This window comes from Ranitomeya variabilis, chromosome 4 (assembly GCF_051348905.1).
Source record: "Ranitomeya variabilis isolate aRanVar5 chromosome 4, aRanVar5.hap1, whole genome shotgun sequence".
NCBI lineage: Eukaryota > Metazoa > Chordata > Amphibia > Anura > Dendrobatidae > Ranitomeya > Ranitomeya variabilis.
This window is the reverse complement of record NC_135235.1, coordinates 719,410,056-719,433,897: the sequence shown is the minus strand read 5'-3', so window position 1 is coordinate 719,433,897 and position 23,842 is coordinate 719,410,056. Positions and strand designations below refer to the sequence as shown.

Below are 23,842 nucleotides of genomic sequence, written 5' to 3'. Positions count from 1 at the left end.
AGTCGCAGCTTCATCTATTTGCTTTACGAGGATATTCTTCATTGCTTCCATTATTTTTGGAGATTTATAACAAACCCCTATCAGTAATTTATTATTTTTCCCCCTCCCCTCATCTCCACCCACAGGGACTCTACATTTTCATTAAATTCACCTATATTATCACGCAGGATGGGTTTTAAGGACGATTTTACATATAGACACACCCCTCCCCCTCGCTTATCTGTACGGTCATTTCTGAAAAGGCTATAGCCCTGCAAGTTAACAGCCCAGTCATGGCTCTCATCCAGCCACGTCTCAGATATCCCCACTATGTCATAATTATGCTCCAACAACATTAGTTCTAATTCATCCATTATTTTGGCGAGGCTTCTGGCATTAGTATACATGCACTTGATGATGTTACTCTCTATACCTCTATTCTTTCTTAAATTATTAACTGTTCTAACCCCACCCCCCATTCCACCGCCACCCCCAACTTCCTTATTTGTGCCCAGGTCTCTATCTGAACTATCTTCCCCTCCTATAAATTGAATACCCTCCCCCCCAATTCCTAGTTTAAGCACTCCTCCAACCTTCTAACCATTTTCTCCCCCAGCACAGCTGCACCTTCCCCATTGAGGTGCAGCTCCGTCCCTAGCGTAGAGCCTGTAGCCAACTGAGAAGTCAGCCCAGTTCTGCAGGAACCCAAACCCCTCCTTCCTACACCAATTCTTGAGCCACTTATTATACTCCCTAATCTCCCGTTGTCTCTCTGGCGTGGCACGTGGTACAGGCAGTATTTCGGAAAATACCACGTTGGAGGTCCTTGCTTTCAGCTTGCAGATCAGATCAGGACTAGCCTCCCTGGCACTCTTCCCTCTACCCCGCCTTCTATCTGTCACCCAGCTAACTGCCTCACTGTCCTGCAGCTCCATCCTACCATCCTCCCCCCTCATCTATCCCATTGAGCGTCTGCTCAGTGAGCAGAAGACTCCTCTCCATATTGTCTATGGATCTCAGTGTTGCCAGCTGCACATTTAGATCCAGAATCTGGGCTTCCAAACGCACAACTTGCTCACATCTCGCACAGCAGTATGCACCCTCGACCGGCTGATCAAGGATTGCATACATGTGGCAAGATGTGCACTGGATGGCATTAACAATAGTGGAGCACATTTCCTAATGGGGATTGCACAACACAGAAACGTTATTTAAAAATAAATACAAAGTATTAATTTAAAAAAAAAAACAGACAGCAATTCCTCCCTTGGAAACTCCCTGATTCCAAAGTCACTGAATCACAAGTCACACTTACTGCCGTTCACACTTACGCTCAGGTCACACTCGCTAAGCTGAAGATTTATAGATTTTTTTTTTTCCTATCTCCCCTCAACAGCAATCCACCTTGCTGTTCAAATGCACTTCCAAAAAGGAGTCCACCACTGTGGTGGACTCCTGGCCTCCTCTTTATTACTTGGTAAATATGGGTTGTTGTACAAAATAGCGTTCTTACACTAAGTGGTGCTCCTTGGATACCGTGCATGCAATAACATATGGCACTTTAGCCTTTTATACTTAGATTACATGCTCATTCCTATTTATGATATGTTGTACTTGTTATCTATTAAACTACCCTGCTGTATTTAACTATTAAAGTTATCATGTCCCCCCCTCTGTTTTGTAATGAGAGTTATCTGGATATTCCAGTGTTTATTTATATACATATATGCTTGTTTTTATTGCCAGTTGTCTACCCCTTTTTTCTGTGTTTGTTATCTCTCACCTGTTGCCTAATTAGGCTTTTTATGACCATTTGTGGTCTTGTTTGATACTAATAAAGTGTTTTTTTACATTATTGATGTGTGGTGCCTTTTCTATAGGTGGATATATAGCGGCATTTAACTGGTTAATAGCCGTGGCTGGATCTCGATTCCACCCGTGGCTATTGCGGGCACATGTCAGCTGTTCAAAACATGATGAAAGATGTGGGCTCACCACCGGAGCCCACATCAAAGGGAGGAAATCTGACATCGGCATACTATTATGCCCGATGTCAGTAAGGGGTTAAACTGATAGGAATTGATTTGGAAAGGCACACACCTGTCTATATAAGACCTCATAGCTCACAGTGCATGTCAGACCAAATAAGAATCATGAGGTCAAAGGAACTGGCCAAGGAGCGCAGAGACAGAATTGTGGCAAGGCACAGATCTGGCCAAGGTTACAAAAGAATTTCTGCAGTACTCAAGGTTCCTAATAGCACAGTGGCTTCCATAATCTTTAAATGGAAGAAGTTTGGGACCATCACAAGTCTTCCTAGACCTGGCCGTCCGCCAAATTGTGCAATCGTGGGAGAAGAGCCTTGGTGAGAGAGATAAAGAAGAACCCCAAGATCAGTGTGGCTGAGCTCCACAGATGCAGTAGGCGGATGGGAGAAAGTCAACTATCACTGCAACCCTCCACCAGTCAGGCCTTTATGGCACAGTGGCCCGGAAGCCTCTCCTCAGTGCAAGACATATGAAAGCCCGCATAGAGTTTGCTAAAAAAAAACACATGAAGGACTCTCAGACTATGAGAAATAAGATTCTCTGGTCTGATGAGACAAAGATGGACCTTTTTAGTGAAAATTCTAAGCGGTATGTGTGGAGAAAACCAGGCACTGCTCATCACCTGCCCAATACAATCCCAACAGTGAAACATGATGGTGGCCGCATCATGTTATGGGGGTGTTTTTCAGCTGCATGCACAGGAAGACTGGTTGTCATTGAAGGAAACATGAATGAGGCCAAGTGTCATGAAATCCACAGGGATTCCTGACCGCTGCCACCAATATGTCACGGATTCACACCGTGACCGTCACCCCTACGTCACGGATTGGGCTGACTTTAGGCCAACAGACGGCTATCACATGTGCAGGGGGCTTATCTTAGTTATCCCTCTACTGCTACAATGTGATGAAAAAACACACACAAGGCTATTGACCTCTTAGTTTACAGCAGGGGCTTATTTTAGGTATCCCACTGCTCTTCCATATACCACGAACTGCAGGGATCTATGTGTATCCCGCTTACAATTCCACTTAAAACTTGCAGCTCTCTGGCGCCCCCCTTTTCTCTCAGGTCAGATTAGGTACTGCACCTAGGGTAATTAGTCGCCAGAAAGGCTGCCTGCTATGTACTGGCTATTGGGCACGCTGCAGCGATGCAATAAACTACTCCCGCTCAGGCAGGAACAATACTTATCAACGCCGCAGTCGCTACAATGCCACCCAAAGACCTGCATGGTAAGCTGCCACCAGCTTCGATTAAACGGGTCCGAAGCTAACCCAAAACAGTAGCGTAATTCCCTTCAGGAGACAGGGTACGTTTTAGAACAGGAAGAATGAATTAGTATTAAATATTATACTCCATAAATGATTTTCAGGCAGTGTTTATAAAAAGTTATATAAAGATGTTACAATATGAGACAATTGCAAATATGTACAAGGTAATTATAAAGAAACAGGGAATAACTGAGAAATAACACTTACATGTGTTCAGAGCATTGCAGGCAACCAGGCTATTGGAGTTCCCATATGTCCCAGTGCATTAGGACTTGCAGTCAGGGCTCTTCAGGTAAAAACTGCCTGCTGGAAGCCTGCCAGAAACTTATAACCTGCAGCCTGTGACATCACAGAAAGGGCTGAGTTAAGATCACCCTCCTCTTTCTTCAGTCTTGGTAACTCTAACACAAGTTACTCTAATGGCTGTATCTCCGCTACAGAACATGTCATAATCATAACACACCCAGCATTCATCTCGTATTAACGTTGGCATTCTAATGAGATCACATATGTCTTATTTGTGATGCATAATTACAGAGAAATCCAAACTTTTTACCTGATGGAGTTAGAAGCTCATGTTTACAGCGGTTGACAGATCCACCGAGGGACGTTAAGAATATGTAGTTATTATTCTCCTATCTTACATCGTTTGCCTAATATCTTACAAAAACAGAACAAAGGACTTTCATGGATTCTGGAAGCTTCTCTACCAGTTTTAAGCTGGTACAACTGTCTATGCAGCTATGCCGGTCGTAAAAATTCCTCTCTTCAATAAAACTCCCCCACATACATTGGCAAGGCAAGGTCTTGCCTGAGTGAAAGGGAAGGGGGTTTTTTAGCCCACATCCTGGGTAAACAAGAGAAACTAAACTTATATGATATTTCATACAATATCGTGACACCAAGTACAGAGATATCCTGTATGAAAACCACTTTCAGAGTGCTCTGGACCTCAGACTTGGCCGAAGGTTCACCTTCCAACAAGACAATGACACTAAGCACACAAAGGAGTGGCTTCAGAACAACTCTGTGACCATTCTTGACTGGCCCAGCCAGAGCCCTGACCTAAACCCAATTGAGCATCTCTGGAGAGACCTGAAAATGGCTGTCCACCAACGTTAACCATCCAACCTGTCGGAACTGGAGAGGATCTGCAAGGAAGAATGGCAGAGGATCCCCAAATCCAGATGTGAAAAACTTGTTGCATCATTCCCAAGAAGACTCATGGCTGTACTAGCTCTAAAGGTGCTTCTACTTAATACTGAGCAAAGGGTCTGAATACTTAATGACCATGTGATATTTCAGTTTTTCTTTTTTAATAAATTTGCAAAAATTACTACATTCCTGTTTTTTTCAGTTAATATGGGGTGCAGAGTGTACATTAATGAGAAAAAAAAAAATGAACTTTGAATTTACCAAATGGCTGTTATTGTACAGAAATTCACACTTGGCCTCACTGCACATTTAATGTTGTCAATCATAAAAGCGAAGTTTGCTCAGAAAGACTGGACCTCGTCTTGTAGGGACCATATGAGCACATTCAGCAGCACAGAAGGGGAGAAGGTGGATTCAACCAGTATCAGGGATCTAAAAATGACCCAAGCGATCCATAATAGGATGACCAGCCATAGACATAATATTAGGAAAGGTGTAATCTGTCTGTTTAGGCATTTCATTTTAGAATATGAACGAGATCCCACCAGATTAAGACTCAATATATTAGAACAAATATCGGAACGTGTGTCTAATCGGTCCCAAAGACTTGTGAATAGGGAATCCTATTGGATTTTTAAACTATCCACACTTAAACCGGAGGATTTTCCATGTACATATATTTTTCTTTATATGGATTTTATTGTGCATCCAATATGCATTTTACATCTATTTGTATTGTATTGTTTACAAAGTAAGGTTTTAACACAAAAAAACTGCACCATAGGCGCGGTTTAATTAACGAATTAAGCAATTGGATCAGTGACGCCGTTCTGGAGGATATAAAACATCCACAATGTATCATTTGTATATGCCTGAGGAAGGAGCTGGTTCACATCGGAAATGGGTAGAATATTAAAATGAAAAGTTTGTTGCTTTTTTTTTAACGTTCATTTGTTTTGATACCTAACTTTATGGCTCAGCACTTGGCAGAGCTTTTCAAAGCCCTGATTTTTTCCTTCCGGCCATATCAGGGATTTTGGAAGCCAACAGCATCATTACTAGAGATGAGCCACCTCCCTAGTGTTCGGGTTCGGTTCGTCGAACAGGGACGTGTTCGATGAACTGTTCGTCGAACGTTCGACTAACACCGTCGAACCCCATTGAAACCAATGGCAGGCAAACACAAACACATACAAACACATGGAAAACACCTTAAAAGGTGTTCAAAAGCTGACAAACTGCTCAGAGAACACAACAAACACATGGAAAAGTCACAACTACATATAGTCATGCGAAAAGAAAAGAGGTGGAGGAGAAAAAGGAGGAGGAGACACAGATATAGGCATGTCATAAACTTCTAAAATCAAGAAAGGCTGGAGTAAAAATTTAAACTCACTCTACCAACACCCAGACGTCTTGACAAAAAAAATAAAAATCTTTAGGTAGAATGACGGCGGGTCCATTCAGAACACTTTCCTTAGTAGACGTAGTGGTACCCCCGTTGGGAGTTGTGCCAAAAAATGAACCCAATACATTCAGACTAATCCACCATTTGTCATATCCAAGGGGCAGGTCAGTAAACGACAACATCGACGCAGAACCAAGTACAGTACTATGTACTGTACCTCCTTTGACGAGGCAATCAGGCGGGTCAAGAAGTTGGTAAGGGGCACCCTAATAGCCAAAACAGACATTCAGGGGGCGTTCCGGTTACTACCTTTGCCTTCGAAGAGTGTCCTCCCATTGGGCTGCTTCTGTGAAGTAGCATACTACATAGATCGCTGTTTGCCCATGGGGTGCTCCATATCCAGCTCACTATTTCAGCCGTTTAGTTGCTTCCTCGAATGTGTCGTCATGGACGTTTGCAAGGCTAATTATCCATTACCTCGATGACTTCTTATGCCTGGGCCCAAAAGATTCGCCACAGTGTGAAAACACGCGGTAGTCCACCTGTCAGAAGGAGAGAGCTGGACACCCCAGAGCCGAGGGGTTAGATTGAGAAAGAAAGAAGGCGGTGTAGCTTGCTTCATGGGTGGGGTACTCTGCTGAGTAGCAGAAATTGCTACTAGGCCCAAAAGGATTTCCTGGGCCAGATGCCATTACAAAATAGTACTTAGGTAAACAGGCGGTGTGTGGCTGGGTTACTCTGCTGACTAGCAGACACTGAAGCTTTGGAGCAGACCTCTGAATCCCAGGCCATAGTATGAGTAAACAACTCTGCAGACGACCCCACCCACCTGGAATGGACGATGACAACGTCATGTAAAACTCAGCAAGGGGACTAAATAAAAGAGCCTCCATTTTTTCAAAAAATTCGGCCACAGACACCACTTAAGTGGCATCAATTTCGCCAGAGTTTTTTAAAACGGTTGGTGAGGTGATTTTCAAAAATCATCAAGCTTTTAGTCTCCCTAAGATGACACAGGGGTGGAAAAGTCCTTGCGGATCCAGGATTTGTTCATCTTGATGAACGTTAGTCTGTCTACATTGTCACTGAACAGCCGCGTGCGCTTATCTCTCAGCACACCACCAGCAGAGCTGAACACACGTTCAGAGAGAACGCTGGCTGCGGGGAACGACAAGATCTCCAAGGCGTGAGTGGCGAGCTCAGGCCTTTTTTCAAGATTGGAAGCCCAAAATGAGCAAGGGTCAAGTTCTACAGTCATGGCATCGATGTTATCTTGGAGATACTCTTGTACCATCCTCTCTAGGCGTTGGCTATGCGTCAGACTTCTTGTCTCCTGTGGCCTTGCAAAGGATGGTCTAAAAAAATCTTGAAACGATTGGAAAAAATTGCTGTTACCACCAGATACGATGTTACTGTTACGGTTAGAGTGATGACTCGATAGTCCCACGGTTGGCAAGTTAGAACTCAGAGATTGACTACGTGCACCACTGGTGTTTTGTAGAAAAGCAGATGTTAGATTCTGTAACAGTCTCTGCTGATACTCCTGCATGCGTGAATCCCTTTCTATGGCAGGAATTATTTTGCCAAATTAGCTTTTGTACCGGGGATCTAAGAGTGTGGCAACCCAGTAGTCAGCATTACTTCGGATTCTGACAATCCGAGGGTCATGTTGCAGGTAGTGCAGCAAGAAGGCACTCATGTGTCTTGCGCATCCAGGAGGACCAAGTCCTTCTTGTCTTGGTGGTGGCGAGGTGAGAATCATGCTTCCTTCGTCTGCCCTCTCCCCCCAACCATGCACAACAGAAATTTGATCAAGGTCTCCCTCATCTGATGAGTCTTCCATGCCCAGCGCCAGTTCGTCCTCCACTTCTTCCTCGCCTCCTGCACCTTCCTCAACAGTTTGGCAGCTACCATGCGCCCTCGGTAATTCTTCACCCCCAGCCTCCAATGCCAGCCGCCTTGGGGCAGCCAACCTTCTTGACCTTGGAGATATTATCCCTTCCGCATACGACTCCTCCTGTTCCTCCTCCTCCTCTTGTTCCACCACCTTACTCCGAACACTGTGTAAGGTGTGCTCCAGCATGTAAATCACCGGAATGGTCATGCGGATAATGGCATCGTCAGCACTAAACATCTTCGTTGCTATTTCAAAACTGTGCAGAAGGGTGCATAGGTCCCTGATCTGAGACCACTCCTGCAGCATGATTTGCCCCACCTCTTGAGCTCATTGGCCCAGGCTATACATCATAACGCATTGCACCAGGGCTCGTCGGACAGTGTAGACACTGCTCCTAGGCCCCAAACTATTAACTGGATGAGATGCAGTAAAAATAGAGATACACAGGCAGTATAGTTAGTTGCACAGGAGGGCTACTCTGCTGACGTGCAGACACTGCTCCTAGGCCCAAAACTATTAACTGGATTAGATGCAGTAAAAATAGAGATACACAGGCAGTATAGTTAGTTTCACAGGAGGGCTACTCTGCTGACGTGCAGACACTGCTCCTAGGCCCTAAACTATTAACTGGATTAGATGCAGTGAAAATAGAGATACACAGGTGGTGTAGCTAGCTTCACAGGCGGGCTACTCAGATGACTATCAGACAATGCTACTAGCCCAAAAGGATTTGCTGAGCTAGATTACACCAAATGCTGTGACAAACACTTGCACAGCACTGGTTCAGACCTGCCTGGCAAACAGTGCTATGAACTGCTGTAACCTACCCTGAAAAGGGCTGATATTACAACTAGTCCCGACTCCTCCCGACTCCCTAAACCTATCTCTCTGACAATTCGCTCCAAAAAAAAACACTCTTATACTGTATAGCGCCCACAGCAGCAGCAGTGCCGTCTAACACTAAGCTGCAGCAGTGAGGAAATGGTGGCGACGGGGCAAATGGCTGGTTCTTATAGGGCAAGGATATGTGACATACACAGCCAATGACACATGCCCTTGCTTGTGTGCATCACATGCACATTGCTGTGTGTGTGCACTGCTGATAGGCTGAGAGACTGCACTGCCCCTCTGTAAATGCGGGAAAGAAAAAAAAAAAAGGGAGATTGGCGCTATTTCAGCACAGATCTATCCTCGCCCCCCCCGCCCACTATACACTGAAGCAGTCTATTAACAATGATAAACAGTTTTAATGTGCAAATCCATCTAGGCTTTTGGTGAACAAATAGTTATCGAACAGAAACTCGAACAGCCGAATTTTAAGCAAATTGTTTGGGTTCGTCGAACGACTTGAACACCGCCCAAAACAGCTCGAATTTGAAATTGGCGAACAGTTCGACTCGAACACCGCTCATCTCTAATCATTACCCTCCGTTTTCTCTAAAAGGCTCATCATAATATTTTTCTAACTTGTCAGCACATTTACGCACGCAGGTAACGGTCAGAGTCTTCTAATCTCAGGGGGTAGTTGGATCCTCCAGGCTATACGTTCTATAGAAAAGGGCTTAAAATGCCCAAAGTCACTTGGACAGTTTTGGGTGGAGGAGAATGTTGTGGTCTAGAGGCAAAATGGTGATCACACGATTGTGATACGGCCGGACTACACCACCGATAAAGCAGCCACAGCCGGAGACTGAGAAGAATCTGTGACTTCTCTGCATTTAGTGGTCACTACTCACCTGGGTAGTCATATGTAGGAATCTCCTCTTTACACCACTCATCACCCCTCACACATGTCTCTGTAGTATTAATACGGGTCAGATCCTCACACTGAAACAAATATTGTAAAAGTCACAGACAGATGGAGAAGTCACATCTATGATCAGCTCTAATCCTGCCATCTCCACCGTTATCATTACACAAGCATAAAACATATAATACTGGTGGATAAAGTAACACTGAACACAAGACCTTCACAGCCATCTACACATTGTGACAGTCACTGGTAAGGTGATAGAGGGGAGATATGTGTCACTGCGCTTAACGGCGTCAGTGATGTGAAACCAGAGCATTTTTCTCCAGCACACTATGTGTTGTGAGGGTTAAGTTGCATAAACAGGGCTGGTTTTATGTGGACCTTCACAGAGTGGGTGGGAGAAGGTCCACTTTATCTCCCCTGGCAGACCTGCCAGGACCTGCATGAGGACATGATCATGTGATCAATCACATGATGGGGAAGTTACAGGCTTGGGATGAAATAACCGAGCTCTACAGGCAGTCTGGGCTCAGCTAGCCTGGAGAGAGGACTCCAGAGGCTTTGTGGCTCATCGAGTACAGACTGAACCTGTCCTGCTCCACAGCGGGGTGCCACCCACAACATACACACTGTGCTGCAGCATTTTGTTTTCTTTTGTTGTTTTGTTCCTGTTTTAGCCAAAAAGGCTGTTTGTTTTCCCCACAAGTTGGTTTATGCTGCCTTACATTAAAGAGACGGTGTTCCCATTTTTCCTACCTTTGTGTGCCGCCATGTGAGTGAACTGCCACAACATCATAAAGCCTCTTTCACACGTCCGTGTCTCCGGTATGTGTGGTAACAGTTTTCACACGTACCGGAATGAATGGGTCTGTGCACATGTCACCGTGTTTCCATGGACCGTGTGTCTGTGTGAACCACACGTAGACAAGTCCGTTTTTTCACTGTCAGCATGGAGGGCAAAACATACTGCACACGTGCAAATGGAGAACACACATTGATGTCCTCCATGAGACACGCATCAGCACCGGAGAAGAAGCGCTACAGTAAGCGCTGTTTACCCTCGGCAGGTGCTGAAGATGGCTCTCATCATTCTCCCCTGCTCTGCTGGAGGTCGGCGTGAGCAGAGGAGAATGATGAAAGTTATATTAAAGTCCAAAAGATATTAAAGTCCGAACGATGACAGCAGGTGGGGGCTTTGGGGACTATTACTCCCATCATCTGACACCTACTGCCGCTAATAACAGTGACAGCAGGAGCGGATGATCGGGGTATTCCTCACCCGCCACCTGCAATATATCGAAATAAATGAATGAAAAACCCGGTGTGGGTTCCCCCTATTTTCTTGACCCAACCACGCAAAACTCACAGCTGGGGGCTGCAACCCCAGCTGTCAGATTCAGCAAGGTTGGTTATCAAGAATAGAGGGGTACCCACAATATTTTTATATTTATTTAAACAAATCATTTTAAAAAATGGCGTGGAGTCCCCCCCATTTTTGACAACCAGCTTTGCTAAAGCTCACAGCTGGGGACTAGTATTCTCAGGCTGGTATGGGGTCATGGATATTGACCCCCAGCCTAAAAACAGCAGCCTGCAGCTGCCTAGAAAAGGTGCATCTATTAGATGTGCCAATTTTTGCGCTTTGACCGACTCTTCCCACTTGCCCTGTAGCGGTGGCAAGAGGGGTTAATATTTGTGGGGTTGATTTCATCTTTGTATTGTCAGGTGACATCAAGCCCACAGTTTAGTAATGGAGAAGTGTCTAAGACATCTCTCCATTACTAATAATATAGTTATATGGTAAATAAAGACACAGCCAGAATAAAGTCCTTTAATTGAAAAAATTACTCCTTTAATTTTCTCAATTAAACCATACTTATGACCTTGACTAATTCCACCAAAGCCCTCGATCTCCTGTAATAAAAATAAAATAACAAAACAATAATATACCATACCTGTCTGTCATTCTGTTCCACGCCGTAATCCATGTCTGGGGGATAATTAGTTTTCAACCTGGATGGTGCCAAGATGCGACCGTCCAGGCTGACAACCACTGGTAAATGAGCTGATGAGAGCGCAGCATCATTTACCATCGGTGACATCATCGAGGCCGGGCTGAACTGCGGTGACCTCAGGACGTGGGAAAATGCCAGTGATGACATCACTGCTAGTCACTGAGGCTGCGCTCGCAGCAGCTCATTCACCAGTGGTTTTCAGCCTGGACGGTCGCATCTTGGCACTGTCCAGCTTGTAAACTATTTAGCCCCCAGACATGGATTACAGCATGGGACAGAACAACAGACAGGACAGGTATGGTAGATTGTTGTTTTTTATTTTACTTTTATTATAGATTGAGGGCTTCGGTGGAATTAGATGATGCAGTAACTATGGTTTAATTGAGATTAATAAAGGAGTCTGTCATTTTTTCAATTAAAGGATTTTATTCTGGCTGTGTCTTTATTTACATACTGTATAGCTATAGGATTAGTAATGGATAGGTGTCTTCAGGGCTGCCACTAGGAATTTCGGGGCCCCATACTGGCAAAATTTTCGGGGCCCTTTGAGACTCCGCCCAGGCTCCACCCCAGCCCCGCCTCCACCCCTCAAACTGTCCAAAGTCCCACCGCTCTCTCTTGAAAAAACTCCACTTCTCACCACACATTAACAGTTCCCATCACCAGATCACACATATAGCCAGCAGCTTTTGTTTTATCCAAAATATTTTTCTAATCTGCCACCACAAGGCAGAGCTCTACTCTACGCTAACCTATTAAAAATTTGTTAAAATATGCAATACAATTTAGGTATATTTTTATTTATTTTTCAATTTTTAATATGACCAATAATATCATATACAAGGGACACATACCACTGCACCATGACCAGATCACATATTACCACCACAGTGACCTGTAACACCACATACAAGGAACTAATACTGCCACACCATGTCCAGACCACATATTACCACCACAGTGACCTATACCACATACAAGGAACAAATACCGCCACACCATGACCAGACCACATATTACCACCACATGGTGACGAATAATACCACATACAGGGAACAAATACTGCTACACCATGGCAGGACAACATATTAGCACCACATGGTGACAATACTAAAATACTGATCATTAATAAAAAAAACGCAATACTATCACCAAAAGGACCTTTATACACAGGAGATCTGTACTAAGTATGCAGTGTCTGTGTACAGGTAATACAGTGATCACCGGTGACATTATACACAGGAGCTCTGTATATAGTGTCAGTGTAAAAGTAATACAGTGAGCACTGGTGACATTGTACACAGGACCACTGTATATAGTATACAGTGTATAGTCTCAGTGTACAGGTAACACACTGACTCACCAGTGACGTCTCTAGGTGTATTTCTTCAGCTTCCCTTTTCATCTTAATCCAGCACAGACCACCGTCACTTCTGCCAGCCAGGAGTCGTCTCTGCAGGAAATAACAGTTATCTACAGCTCTGATGGCAGAACACATTACTTAATTTTACTTATCATAGTGTTGCTCTGCACAGTAACAGGACCGCCGCCCCCCCCCCCCATTTAAAACAGTATACTCAAAAAATAAAATAAATACATCTCTGCAGTAATAATATCCCTTTATTAGCCCCTAAGGTAATAATATCCCCCAGCCTGGCCCCATGTATCTCATTCCTGGCTCCAGCCATATGTTTTCCCATTCTGCCCTCATGAGTATTCATCCTGCCCCATGATCCTGCACCATCTGTTCCCATGATCCTGCTCCATCTGTCCCCATGATCCTGCTCCATCTGTCCCCATGATTCTGCCCCATCTGTCGCCATGATCCTGCTCCATCTGTCCCCATGATCCTTCCCCATCTGTCGCCATGATCCTGCCCCATCTGTCTCCATCGTATCCATCCTGCACCATGATCCTGCCCCATCTGTCTCCATCCTGCCCCCGTGTCTCACATTCTGCTGTCTCCCATCCTGCTCCCGTGTCACATTCTTCCCCGTGTCTCACATTCTGCCGTGTCTCACATTCTGCCCCGTGTCTCACATTCTTCCCCGTGTCTCACATTCTTCCCCGTGTCTCACATTCTACCCCCGTGTCATATGCTGCCCCGTGTCTCACATCCTGCCCCGTGTCCCACATTCTTCCCGTGTTGTTTCCATTCCTTCTCCCTGTTTTCATTCTGCCCCCGTGTTGTTTCCATTCCTGCCCCATGTTGCTTCCATTCCTGCCCCGTGTTTTCATTCTGCCCCGTGTTGTTTCCATTCCTGCCCCATTTTCATTCTGCCCCGTTGTTTTCATTCTGCCCTGTGTTTTCTTCATTCTACCCAGTGTTTTCATTCTGCCCCCTGTGTTGTTTTCATTCTGCCCCGTGTTTTCTTTATTCCTGCCCTCTGTGTCTCCAATCTGCCCCGGGCTTGCCGCATTCAGTAAAAAAAACCCCAAAAAAACAGCTTTCTTCTTACCTGGCCAGGCTCCAGCTCAGATCTCCATCCCAGACATTTCAGCGCGGACTCACCGGCAAATGACAATGACGTCATACGCAGGCGACGTGCGCGCTGACGTCAGCTGCCAGCCTCAGATTGGCTGGCGGCTTTAACTTTTGCCTTGCGGGCCCAGACGGGCACGCAAAGCAATAGAACCTGCGTCTCGGGGCCGGGCCCGATGGGCAGATGAGATGGGGCTCCCTCTGCCCACTGGGCCCCATACGCCAGTCAGGGCAGTAATGCCCTGATAGCGGCCCTGGGTGTCTTATAGACACTTCTCCATTAGTAAGCCATGGGCTTCATGTCACCTGACAATATAAAGGTGACATTAACCCCACAAATATTAACCCCAATTGCCACTGCTACAGGGCAAGTGGGAAGACCCAGGCAAAGCACCATATTTGGCGCATCTAATAGATGCGCCTTTTCTGGGCAGCTGTGGGCTGCTGTTTTTAGGCTGGAGGGGGGTGAAAAGCAATGACCCCTTACCAGTATGAGAATACCAGCCCCCAGCTGTGAGCTTTAGTGAGGTAGGTTGCCAAAAATGCGGGGGGACCCCAGTGTGAGGATATGGCCGCTTACTGAAGACTATCGGACAAATTAACGTAGAGCAGAGTCCACCGCTCTAAGGCTGCCGTCACACTAGCAGTATTTGGTCAGTATTTTATATCAGTATTTGGAAGCCAAAACCAGGAGTGGGTGATAAATGCAGAAGTGGTGCATATGTTTCTATTATACTTTTCCTCTAATTGTTCCACTCCTGGTTTTGGCTTACAAATACTGATGTAAAATACTGACCAAATCCTGATAGTGTGACGGCAGCCTAAGACATAAAGACTTTTTCCAGCACAGAGCACCGGTTACATTAATATCATTGTACTTTAATAGTTAATTTGCTTGATGTGTTTTATTAGTGATTTGCTTGCTTTATTTTATTAGTGATTTTCTTGCTCAGCAGGTCATGCTCAGGAATCAATATTTCTACTCAGTGGCAGTCAGCAGAGGAAGACGAGCAGGCTAGAGTTTATGTGAACCTAAAGGCTGAGTCACACTAAACGACTTACCAACGATCACGACCAGCGATATGACCTGGCCGTGATCGTTGGTAAATCGTTGTGTGGTCGCTGGGGAGCTGTCACACAGACAGCTCTCTCCAGCGACCAACGATCAGGGGAACGACTTCGGCATCGTTGAAACTGTCTTCAACGATGCCGAAGTCCCCCTGCAGCACCCGGGTAACCAGGGTAAACATCGGGTTACTAAGTGCAGGGCCGCGCTTAGTCACCCGATATTTCCCCTGGTTACCATTGTAAAAGTAAAAAAAAAAACAAAAAAACACTACATACTCACATTCTGATGTCTGTCACGTCCCCCGGCGCCGTCCACAGGGTTAAAACTGCTTTCGGCAGAAGTGCTGCTAATGCACGCGCTGCTGCCGAGAGCTTCCTGCACTGAATGTGTCAGCGCCGGCAGTAACATCGGTGACGTCACCGCTTGTGCTCTGCTTTACGGCCGGCGCTGACACAGTCAGTGCAGGGAAGCTCTCGGCCGGAGCGCGTGCATTAGCAGCACTTCTGCTAAAAGCAGTTTTAACCCTGTGGACGCCGGGGAACGTGACAGACATCAGAATATGAGTATGTACTGTTTTTTTTTTTAACTTTTACAATGGTAACCAGGGTAAATATCGGGTTACTAAGCGCGGCCCTGCGCTTAGTAACCCGATGTTTACCCTGTTTACAAGTGAACACATCGCTGGATCGGCGTCACACACGCTGATTCAGCGATGACAGCGGGTGATCAGCGACCAAAAAATGGTCCTGATCATTCCCCAACGACCAACGATCTCCCAGCAGGGGCCTGATTGTTGGTCGCTGTCACACATAACGAGATCGTTAGCGGGATTGTTGCTACATCACCAAAAGCGTGACGTTGCAACAATATCGTTAACGATATCGTTATGTGTGACTCCAGCTTAAAGGTACCGTCACACTAAACGATATCGCTAGCGATCCATGACGTTGCAGCGTCCTGGCTAGCGATATCGTTTAGTTTGACAGGCAGCAGCGATCGGGATCCTGCTGTGATGTCGCTGGTCGTTGAATAAAGTTCAGAACTTTATTTGGTCGTCCGATCGCCGTGTATCGTTGTGTTTGACAGCAAAAGCAACGATACCAGCGATGTTTTACACTGGTAACCAGGGTAAATATCGGGTTACTAAGCGCAGGGCCGTGCTTAGTAACCCGATGTTTACCCTGGTTACCAGTGTAAAATGTAAAAAAACAAACACTACATACTCACCTTCGCGTTCCCCGCCGTCCGCTTCCTGCAGCCACTGAGTCTGACTGAGCGCTCACACAGTGCAGGGAAGCGGACGCCGGGGGACGTGCAGGTGAGTATGTACTGTTTGTTTTTTTACATTTTACACTGGTAACCAGGGTAAACATCGGGTTACTAAGCGCGGCCCTGCGCTTAGCAACCCGATGTTTACCCTGGTTACCAGGGGACTTCAGCATCGTTGGTCGCTGGAGAGCGGTCTGTGTGACAGCTCTCCAGCGACCAAACAGCGACGCTGCAGCGATCGGCATCGTTGTCTATATCGCTGCAGCGTCGCTATGTGTGACGGTACCTTAAGGCCAGACTCTATCAATCTCATTTGTATCAAGGTCTCGCTCCCATTGTACTCCCAAACCTAGGCCCATTGTGTGGTTGGGGATACTAGATTCAGGGGAACCATCACCACGGGAGGTCTCACATACAGTCCCAGCTGATGGAATATGCCTTGTTCTGTGAGCTAAAGGAAAATGTTTAAGGGGGCGGGAGAAAAAGACATCGGGTTGAATCAGGCAGTTGTTGGAAGGATTTCGATGGAAGAGGATCCAAGCTGGAATGGATGGATGATCTATGGAGCTTTGGAGATTGTTGGCTGGAGGGGTATCCATGAGCTACGGTCGGGATATCCATTGTCTGGAGGAACATAGGCTGTGACTGCACACTATAGCAGCTGGAGATACAAAATCTGTGGGCCAACCAAAAGTTGGGAGACAGTGGGCATCGCCTGGTATGGAGCCAGTGGAACTACCGATCTCAGATTGGGAACTTGTGGACTGAGGGCATTGTATGTTGGCCTTCCACCTGGATTTGTTGTACAACCATGGATGTATGGAATAAAAAAATTAGTTGCATCGATAACCTGCCTAGGTGATTTTTATAACCCACAACCTCAGATCATCACACCCTCTATTCTTGATAACCAGCCTTGCTGAAGCTGACAGCTGAGGGTTGCAGCCCCCAGCTGTGATATTTGCCAGGTTGGTTCAAGAAAATAGGGGGGAACCCACACCGGGTTTTTCATTAATTCATTTCATTATATCGCAAGTGGCGGCTGAGGAATACCCCGATCATCCGCTCCTGCTGTCACTGTTATTAGCGGCAGCAAGTGTCGGATGATGGGAGTAAGAGTCTCAAAAGCCCCCACCTGCTGTCATCGTTCAGACTTTAATATAACTCATCATTCCCTTCTGATCCTGCTGATCGCTGGCAGAACAGGGGAGAACAATGAGAGTCGTCTTCAGCACCCGCCACGGGGGAACAGCGCTTACAGTAGCACTTCTTCCCCAGCGACCGTCTGTGTGGTACTGAGGCAGCACGTGTTTGCCACACGTGTGCCGCAAGTATTACACACACGGACACTGATATCTCCGGTATTGGTTTTTCCAGGACCGGAAATAAACGGAAGTGTGAAATCAGCCTAAGGGAGATCTCATGACACCTTCTCTCCATCTACCTGATGATCCTGAGGAACATTGGGATCTTCTTGTTTACAGTCCTGTGGAAGAAGAGGACGGGGACATCTCTCTGGTGTTGTCCTCTTACTGGATAGATCTGGAGGAAACACATACAGGAACTGAATTCATTCTTCACAGATAATTATAAGCCATGTATATTTAGTTCTATTACCTGGTGATGTGAGGGGCTGGGGAACCTCCATCATGATGTTCTTGTACAGATCTTTGTGTCCTTCTAAATACTCCCACTCCTCCATGGAGAAATAGACAGCGACATCCTGACACCTTATAGGAACCTGACACACACAATGATACCGTCATCCCCCCGATCCCTTCATAGCATTACTGTATAATGTCCCAGCAGTGTCACCTCTCCCGTCAGCAGCTCAATCATCTTGTAGATGAGTTCTAGGATCTTCTGGTCATTGATGTCCTCATATATCAGGGGGCGAGGTGGAGGCCCCGTGATTGGGCTCAGGGGTCTTCCCCATCCCTCAGACACAGGGTCCTGACAGCGCTCACTAGAGGTCTTCTTCACTACTGTGTAATCCTGGTTATGGAGAGACACATTAATAAATCTCACTACAGACATTTCCAGAGTCCTCACCTCACCAGTTCTGTCCATCTGTTATTCCCATAGATAAGAATGATGTAATGTGACGTCATCAGAATCTCTCACCTCTCCAGTAAGCCGGAAGAGGATCTCCAGGGTGAGGTGTAATATCCTCTCCGCCATCTTGTCTCTGTCCATATCCATCCTTGAGGGGTAAATCAGGAAATTCTCTTATACAGAAGATCTTCACTGAGAGGATCCGATATTCTAGAGACCTGAATGAGAAGATGAGCCGATGTAACATCATAAGAATCCTGTGTAATAATACAATTACTGGAGATAATAAGGGAAACATATGAGGAGATTTATTATTTTACAGTGTTTAGTTTTCTTCTTTCCATCTACTAATAAAACCTATATATTTCGGCCACAGACAACAAGCAGTTTCTCCCTCGGAGTCGGCAGCTGAATACGTTCCTCATAGACTCATCTTCCATAACGCTAATTCTCGTCTCATTTCCCGACCCTGGAATCGGCATTAGTAATACTGCAGGAGATATTCATTACACGTGACAGGAGAAATAACGACTCCATGATGAGGACGACATCTCCATCTCCTACTGCGGCTCTAGGAACAGATCTGTCCAGAGTCGGTCACTGACTCCATCCCCACCGGCCTCTATATGGAGGTTTCCCGTCTTCCCCGCACTGGAATCTTCTATCACGTTAGATCTCAGCTCTGAGTCACACACAGAAGTTTGAGGCTTTTATAGGAGATTGTTGGTAAGAACAAGACCGGAGATATCTGAGGCCAATGTCTCCATGTACGGGGTTTATTTCTCCGGATAGGATGGTTTCTTTGGTACTTTCCCCCATTAGAAGGGACACCGGTGGATATTGGGGTCTTTACCTGCTACAGTCCTGGTGTGGACCCTCCACCTGCAGAGCTGGACTCCAGTCCACATATATGGCTGCTCTGTGCGCACAGGACCTGTGATGAGGTCACAGGAGAGGAGGAGTCAGGGGTCACATGATCAGGGGCCTCAGTGTATGCAGGACTCTGCTGTGCTGGTTGTCATGGTGCTGGATGAGGGGAAGTTTATGTGTGGGGTCAGGAGGGGTTTACAGTGTGGATGTAGCAGAGCCGTGTGTGTACGAGGTGTACGGAGCGGAGCCGTGTGTGTACGAGGTGTACGGAGCAGAGCCGTGTGTGTACGAGGTGTACGGAGCGGAGCCGTGTGTGTACGAGGTGTACGGAGCGGAGCCGTGTGTGTACGAGGTGTACGGAGCAGAGCCGTGTGTGTACGAGGTGTGCGGAGCGGAGCCATGTGTGTACGAGGTGTGCGGAGCCGTGTGTGTGCGAGGTGTACGGAGCGGAGCCGTGTGTGTATACGAGGTTTATGGACCCCCCTGTGTACAATGTACACACCCGTATATCCCCAGCTTCGGTCGCAGACCCCCTGTGTACACTATATACCCCGTATACCCCCAGCTTCAGTCACAGACCCCTCTGTGTACACTGTATACACCTGTATGCCCCCAGCTTCGGTCGCAGACCCCTCTGTGTACACTGTATACACTGTTATGACCCCAATGGCGAGGGTCTCAGAGGAACGTGGAAGTCTGCAGAATACAAAAATCCAGCTCATAGGGCAGTGGTAACTGGGTTGACCATATATCTACTCCTAACGCCAACACTAGAAGTAGCCGGGGATCATTCCTACGTTGATTCTAGATGACACGCGCCAGCCGGAGAATCTAGCTACCCCTAGTAGAGGAAAACAAAGACCTTTCTTGCCTCCAGAGAAGGGGACCCCAAAGCTGGATAGAAGCCCCCCACAAATAATGACGGTGAGGTAAGAGGAAATGACAAACACAGAAATGAACCAGGTTTAGCACAGAGAGGCCCGCTTACTGATAGCAGAATAAAGAAAGGTAACTTATATGGTCAACAAAAACCCTATCAAAATCCACACTGGAAATTCAAGAACCCCCGAACCGTCTAACGGTCCGGGGGGAGAACACCAGCCCCCTAGAGCTTCCAGCAAAGGTCAGGATATAGATTAGGAACAAGCTGGACAAAAATACAAAACCAAAACAAATAGCAAAAAGCAAAAGGCAGACTTAGCTGATATAACTGGAACCAGGATCAGTAGACAAGAGCACAGCAGACTAGCTCTGATAACTACGTTGCCAGGCATTGAACTGAAGGTCCAGGGAGCTTATATAGCAACACCCCTAACTAACGACCCAGGTGCGGATAAAAGGAATGACAGAAAAACCAGAGTCAAAAAACTAGTAACCACTAGAGGGAGCAAAAAGCAAATTCACAACAGTACCCCCCCCTTAGTGAGGGGTCACCGAACCCTCACCACGACCACCAGGGCGATCAGGATGAGCGGCATGAAAGGCACGAACTAAATCGGCCGCATGAACATCAGAGGCGACCACCCAGGAATTATCCTCCTGACCATAGCCCTTCCACTTGACCAGGTACTGAAGCCTCCGCCTGGAGAGGCGAGAATCCAAGATCTTCTCCACCACGTACTCCAACTCGCCCTCAACCAACACCGGAGCAGGAGGCTCAGCAGAAGGAACTACAGGCACAATGTACCGCCGCAACAAGGACCTATGAAATACATTGTGAATAGCAAACGACACAGGAAGATCCAGACGAAAAGATACAGGATTAAGGATTTCCAATATCTTGTAAGGCCCAATAAAACGAGGTTTAAATTTGGGAGAGGAGACCTTCATAGGAACAAAGCGGGAAGAAAGCCACACCAAATCCCCAACGCGCAGTCGGGGACCCACACCGCGGCGGCGGTTGGCAAAGCGCTGAGCCTTCTCCTGTGACAACTTCAAGTTGTCCACCACATGATTCCAGATCTGCTGCAACCTATCCACCACAGAATCCACCCCAGGACAGTCAGAAGGCTCCACATGACCCGAAGAAAAGCGAGGATGGAAACCAGAGTTGCAGAAAAAAGGCGAAACCAAGGTGGCGGAACTAGCCCGATTATTAAGGGCAAACTCAGCCAACGGCAAAAATGTCACCCAATCGTCCTGATCAGCAGAGACAAAACACCTCAAATAAGCCTCCAAAGTCTGATTGGTTCGCTCCGTCTGTCCATTAGTCTGAGGATGGAAAGCAGACGAAAACGACAAATCAATGCCCATCCTACTACAAAAGGATCGCCAGAACCTGGAAACGAACTGGGATCCTCTGTCTGACACAATATTCTCAGGGATGCCGTGCAAACGAACCACGTTCTGGAAAAACACAGGAACCAGATCGGAAGAGGAAGGCAGCTTAGGCAAAGGAACCAAATGGACCATCTTGGAGAAGCGATCACATATCACCCAGATAACGGACATGCCCTGAGATAGCGGAAGATCAGAAATGAAATCCATGGAGATATGTGTCCAAGGTCTCTTCGGGACAGGCAAGGGCAAGAGCAAACCGCTGGCACGAGAACAGCAAGGCTTAGCTCGAGCACAAGTCCCACAGGACTGCACAAATGACCGCACATCCCTTGACAAGGAAGGCCACCAAAAGGACCTGGCCACCAGATCTCTGGTGCCAAAAATTCCCGGGTGACCTGCCAACACCGAGGAATGAACCTCGGAAATGACTCTGCTGGTCCACTTATCCGGGACAAACAGTCTGTCAGGTGGACAAGACTCAGGCCTATCAGCCTGAAATCTCTGCAACACACGTCGCAGATCCGGAGAAATAGCTGACAAGATAACTCCATCTTTAAGAATACCAACAGGATCAGCGACTCCAGGAGCATCAGGCACAAAGCTCCTAGAAAGAGCATCGGCCTTCACATTCTTTGAACCTGGTAAATACGAGACAACAAAATCAAAGCGGGAGAAAAACAATGACCAGCGGGCCTGTCTCGGATTAAGGCGTTTAGCAGACTCGAGATACATCAGATTTTTGTGATCAGTCAAGACCACCACACGATGCTTAGCACCCTCGAGCCAATGACGCCACTCCTCAAATGCCCATTTCATGGCCAACAACTCCCGATTGCCCACATCATAATTTCGCTCGGCAGGCGAAAACTTCCTAGAGAAAAAGGCACAAGGTTTCATAATAGAGCAACCAGGGCCTCTCTGCGACAAAACGGCCCCTGCCCCAATCTCCGAAGCATCCACCTCAACCTGAAAGGGAAGCGAGACGTCAGGCTGGCACAAAACAGGCGCCGAAGTAAACCGGCGTTTCAACTCCTGGAAAGCCTCCACGGCAGCAGGAGCCCAGTTAGCTACATCGGAGCCCTTCTTGGTCATATCCGTCAAAGGTTTCACAATGCTAGAAAAATTAGCGATAAAACGACGGTAGAAGTTAGCGAAGCCCAAGAACTTCTGAAGACTCTTAACTGACGAGGGCTGAGTCCAATCAAGAATAGCTCGGACCTTGACTGGGTCCATCTCCACAGCAGAAGGGGAAAAAATGAACCCCAAAAAGGGAACCTTCTGTACACCAAAGAGACACTTTGAGCCCTTGACAAACAAAGAATTTTCACGCAAAATTTTAAAGACCAACCTGACCTGCTCCACATGCGAATCCCAATTATCAGAAAAAACCAAAATATCATCCAGATAAACAATCAAAAATTTATCCAGATACTTCCGGAAGATGTCATGCATAAAGGACTGAAAAACTGAAGGCGCATTGGAGAGCCCAAAAGGCATCACCAAGTACTCAAAATGACCTTCGGGCGTATTGAATGCGGTTTTCCATTCATCACCTTGCTTAATGCGCACAAGGTTGTACGCACCACGAAGGTCTATCTTGGTGAACCACTTGGCACCCTTAATCCGGGCAAACAAGTCAGACAACAGCGGTAAAGGATACTGAAATTTGACAGTGATCTTATTTAAAAGCCGATAATCAATACAAGGTCTCAAAGATCCGTCCTTTTTTGCCACAAAAAAGAATCCCGCACCAAGAGGGGAAGAAGACGGACGAATATGTCCTTTTTCCAGAGACTCCTTGATATATGAACGCATAGCGGTATGTTCAGGTACCGACAAATTAAACAGTCTTCCCTTAGGAAATTTACTGCCTGGGATCAAATCTATAGCACAGTCACAGTCCCTATGAGGAGGCAGTGCACTGGACTCAGACTCACTGAAGACATCCTGATAATCAGACAAATACTCCGGAACTTCCGAAGGCGTAGAAGAAGCAATAGACACAGGCAGGGAATCCTCATGAATACCACGACAGCCCCAACTTGAGACTGACATAGCCTTCCAGTCCAGGACTGGATTATGGGTCTGTAACCATGGCAGCCCTAAAACGACCAAATCATGCATTTTATGTAAAACCAGGAAACGTATCACCTCGCGGTGTTCAGGAGTCATGCACATGGTAACCTGAGTCCAATACTGCGGTTTATTTGCTGCCAATGGTGTAGCATCAATACCCCTAAGAGGAATAGGATTTTCTAATGGTTCAAGAGTAAATCCACAGCGCTTAG

General features: G+C 46.6%; 1 protein-coding gene across 1 annotated transcript in view; it reads right to left on the bottom strand.

Annotated features, from left to right (window-relative positions):
* LOC143766628 (uncharacterized) overlaps positions 1–19,331 on the bottom strand; it is a 32,598-nt gene extending 13,267 nt beyond the window's left edge. The window contains exons 1-6 of the mRNA XM_077254433.1: positions 19,258–19,331; positions 18,474–18,622; positions 18,165–18,344; positions 17,967–18,090; positions 17,794–17,891; positions 9,498–9,588 (exon numbers count right to left, since the gene is read on the bottom strand). Of these exons, the coding sequence (XP_077110548.1) occupies positions 9,498–9,588; positions 17,794–17,891; positions 17,967–18,090; positions 18,165–18,344; positions 18,474–18,551 (571 nt within the window). The 5' untranslated portion in view covers positions 18,552–18,622; positions 19,258–19,331. The remainder of the gene's footprint in view (positions 1–9,497; positions 9,589–17,793; positions 17,892–17,966; positions 18,091–18,164; positions 18,345–18,473; positions 18,623–19,257) is intronic.
* Positions 19,332–23,842: the final 4,511 nt, after the last annotated feature.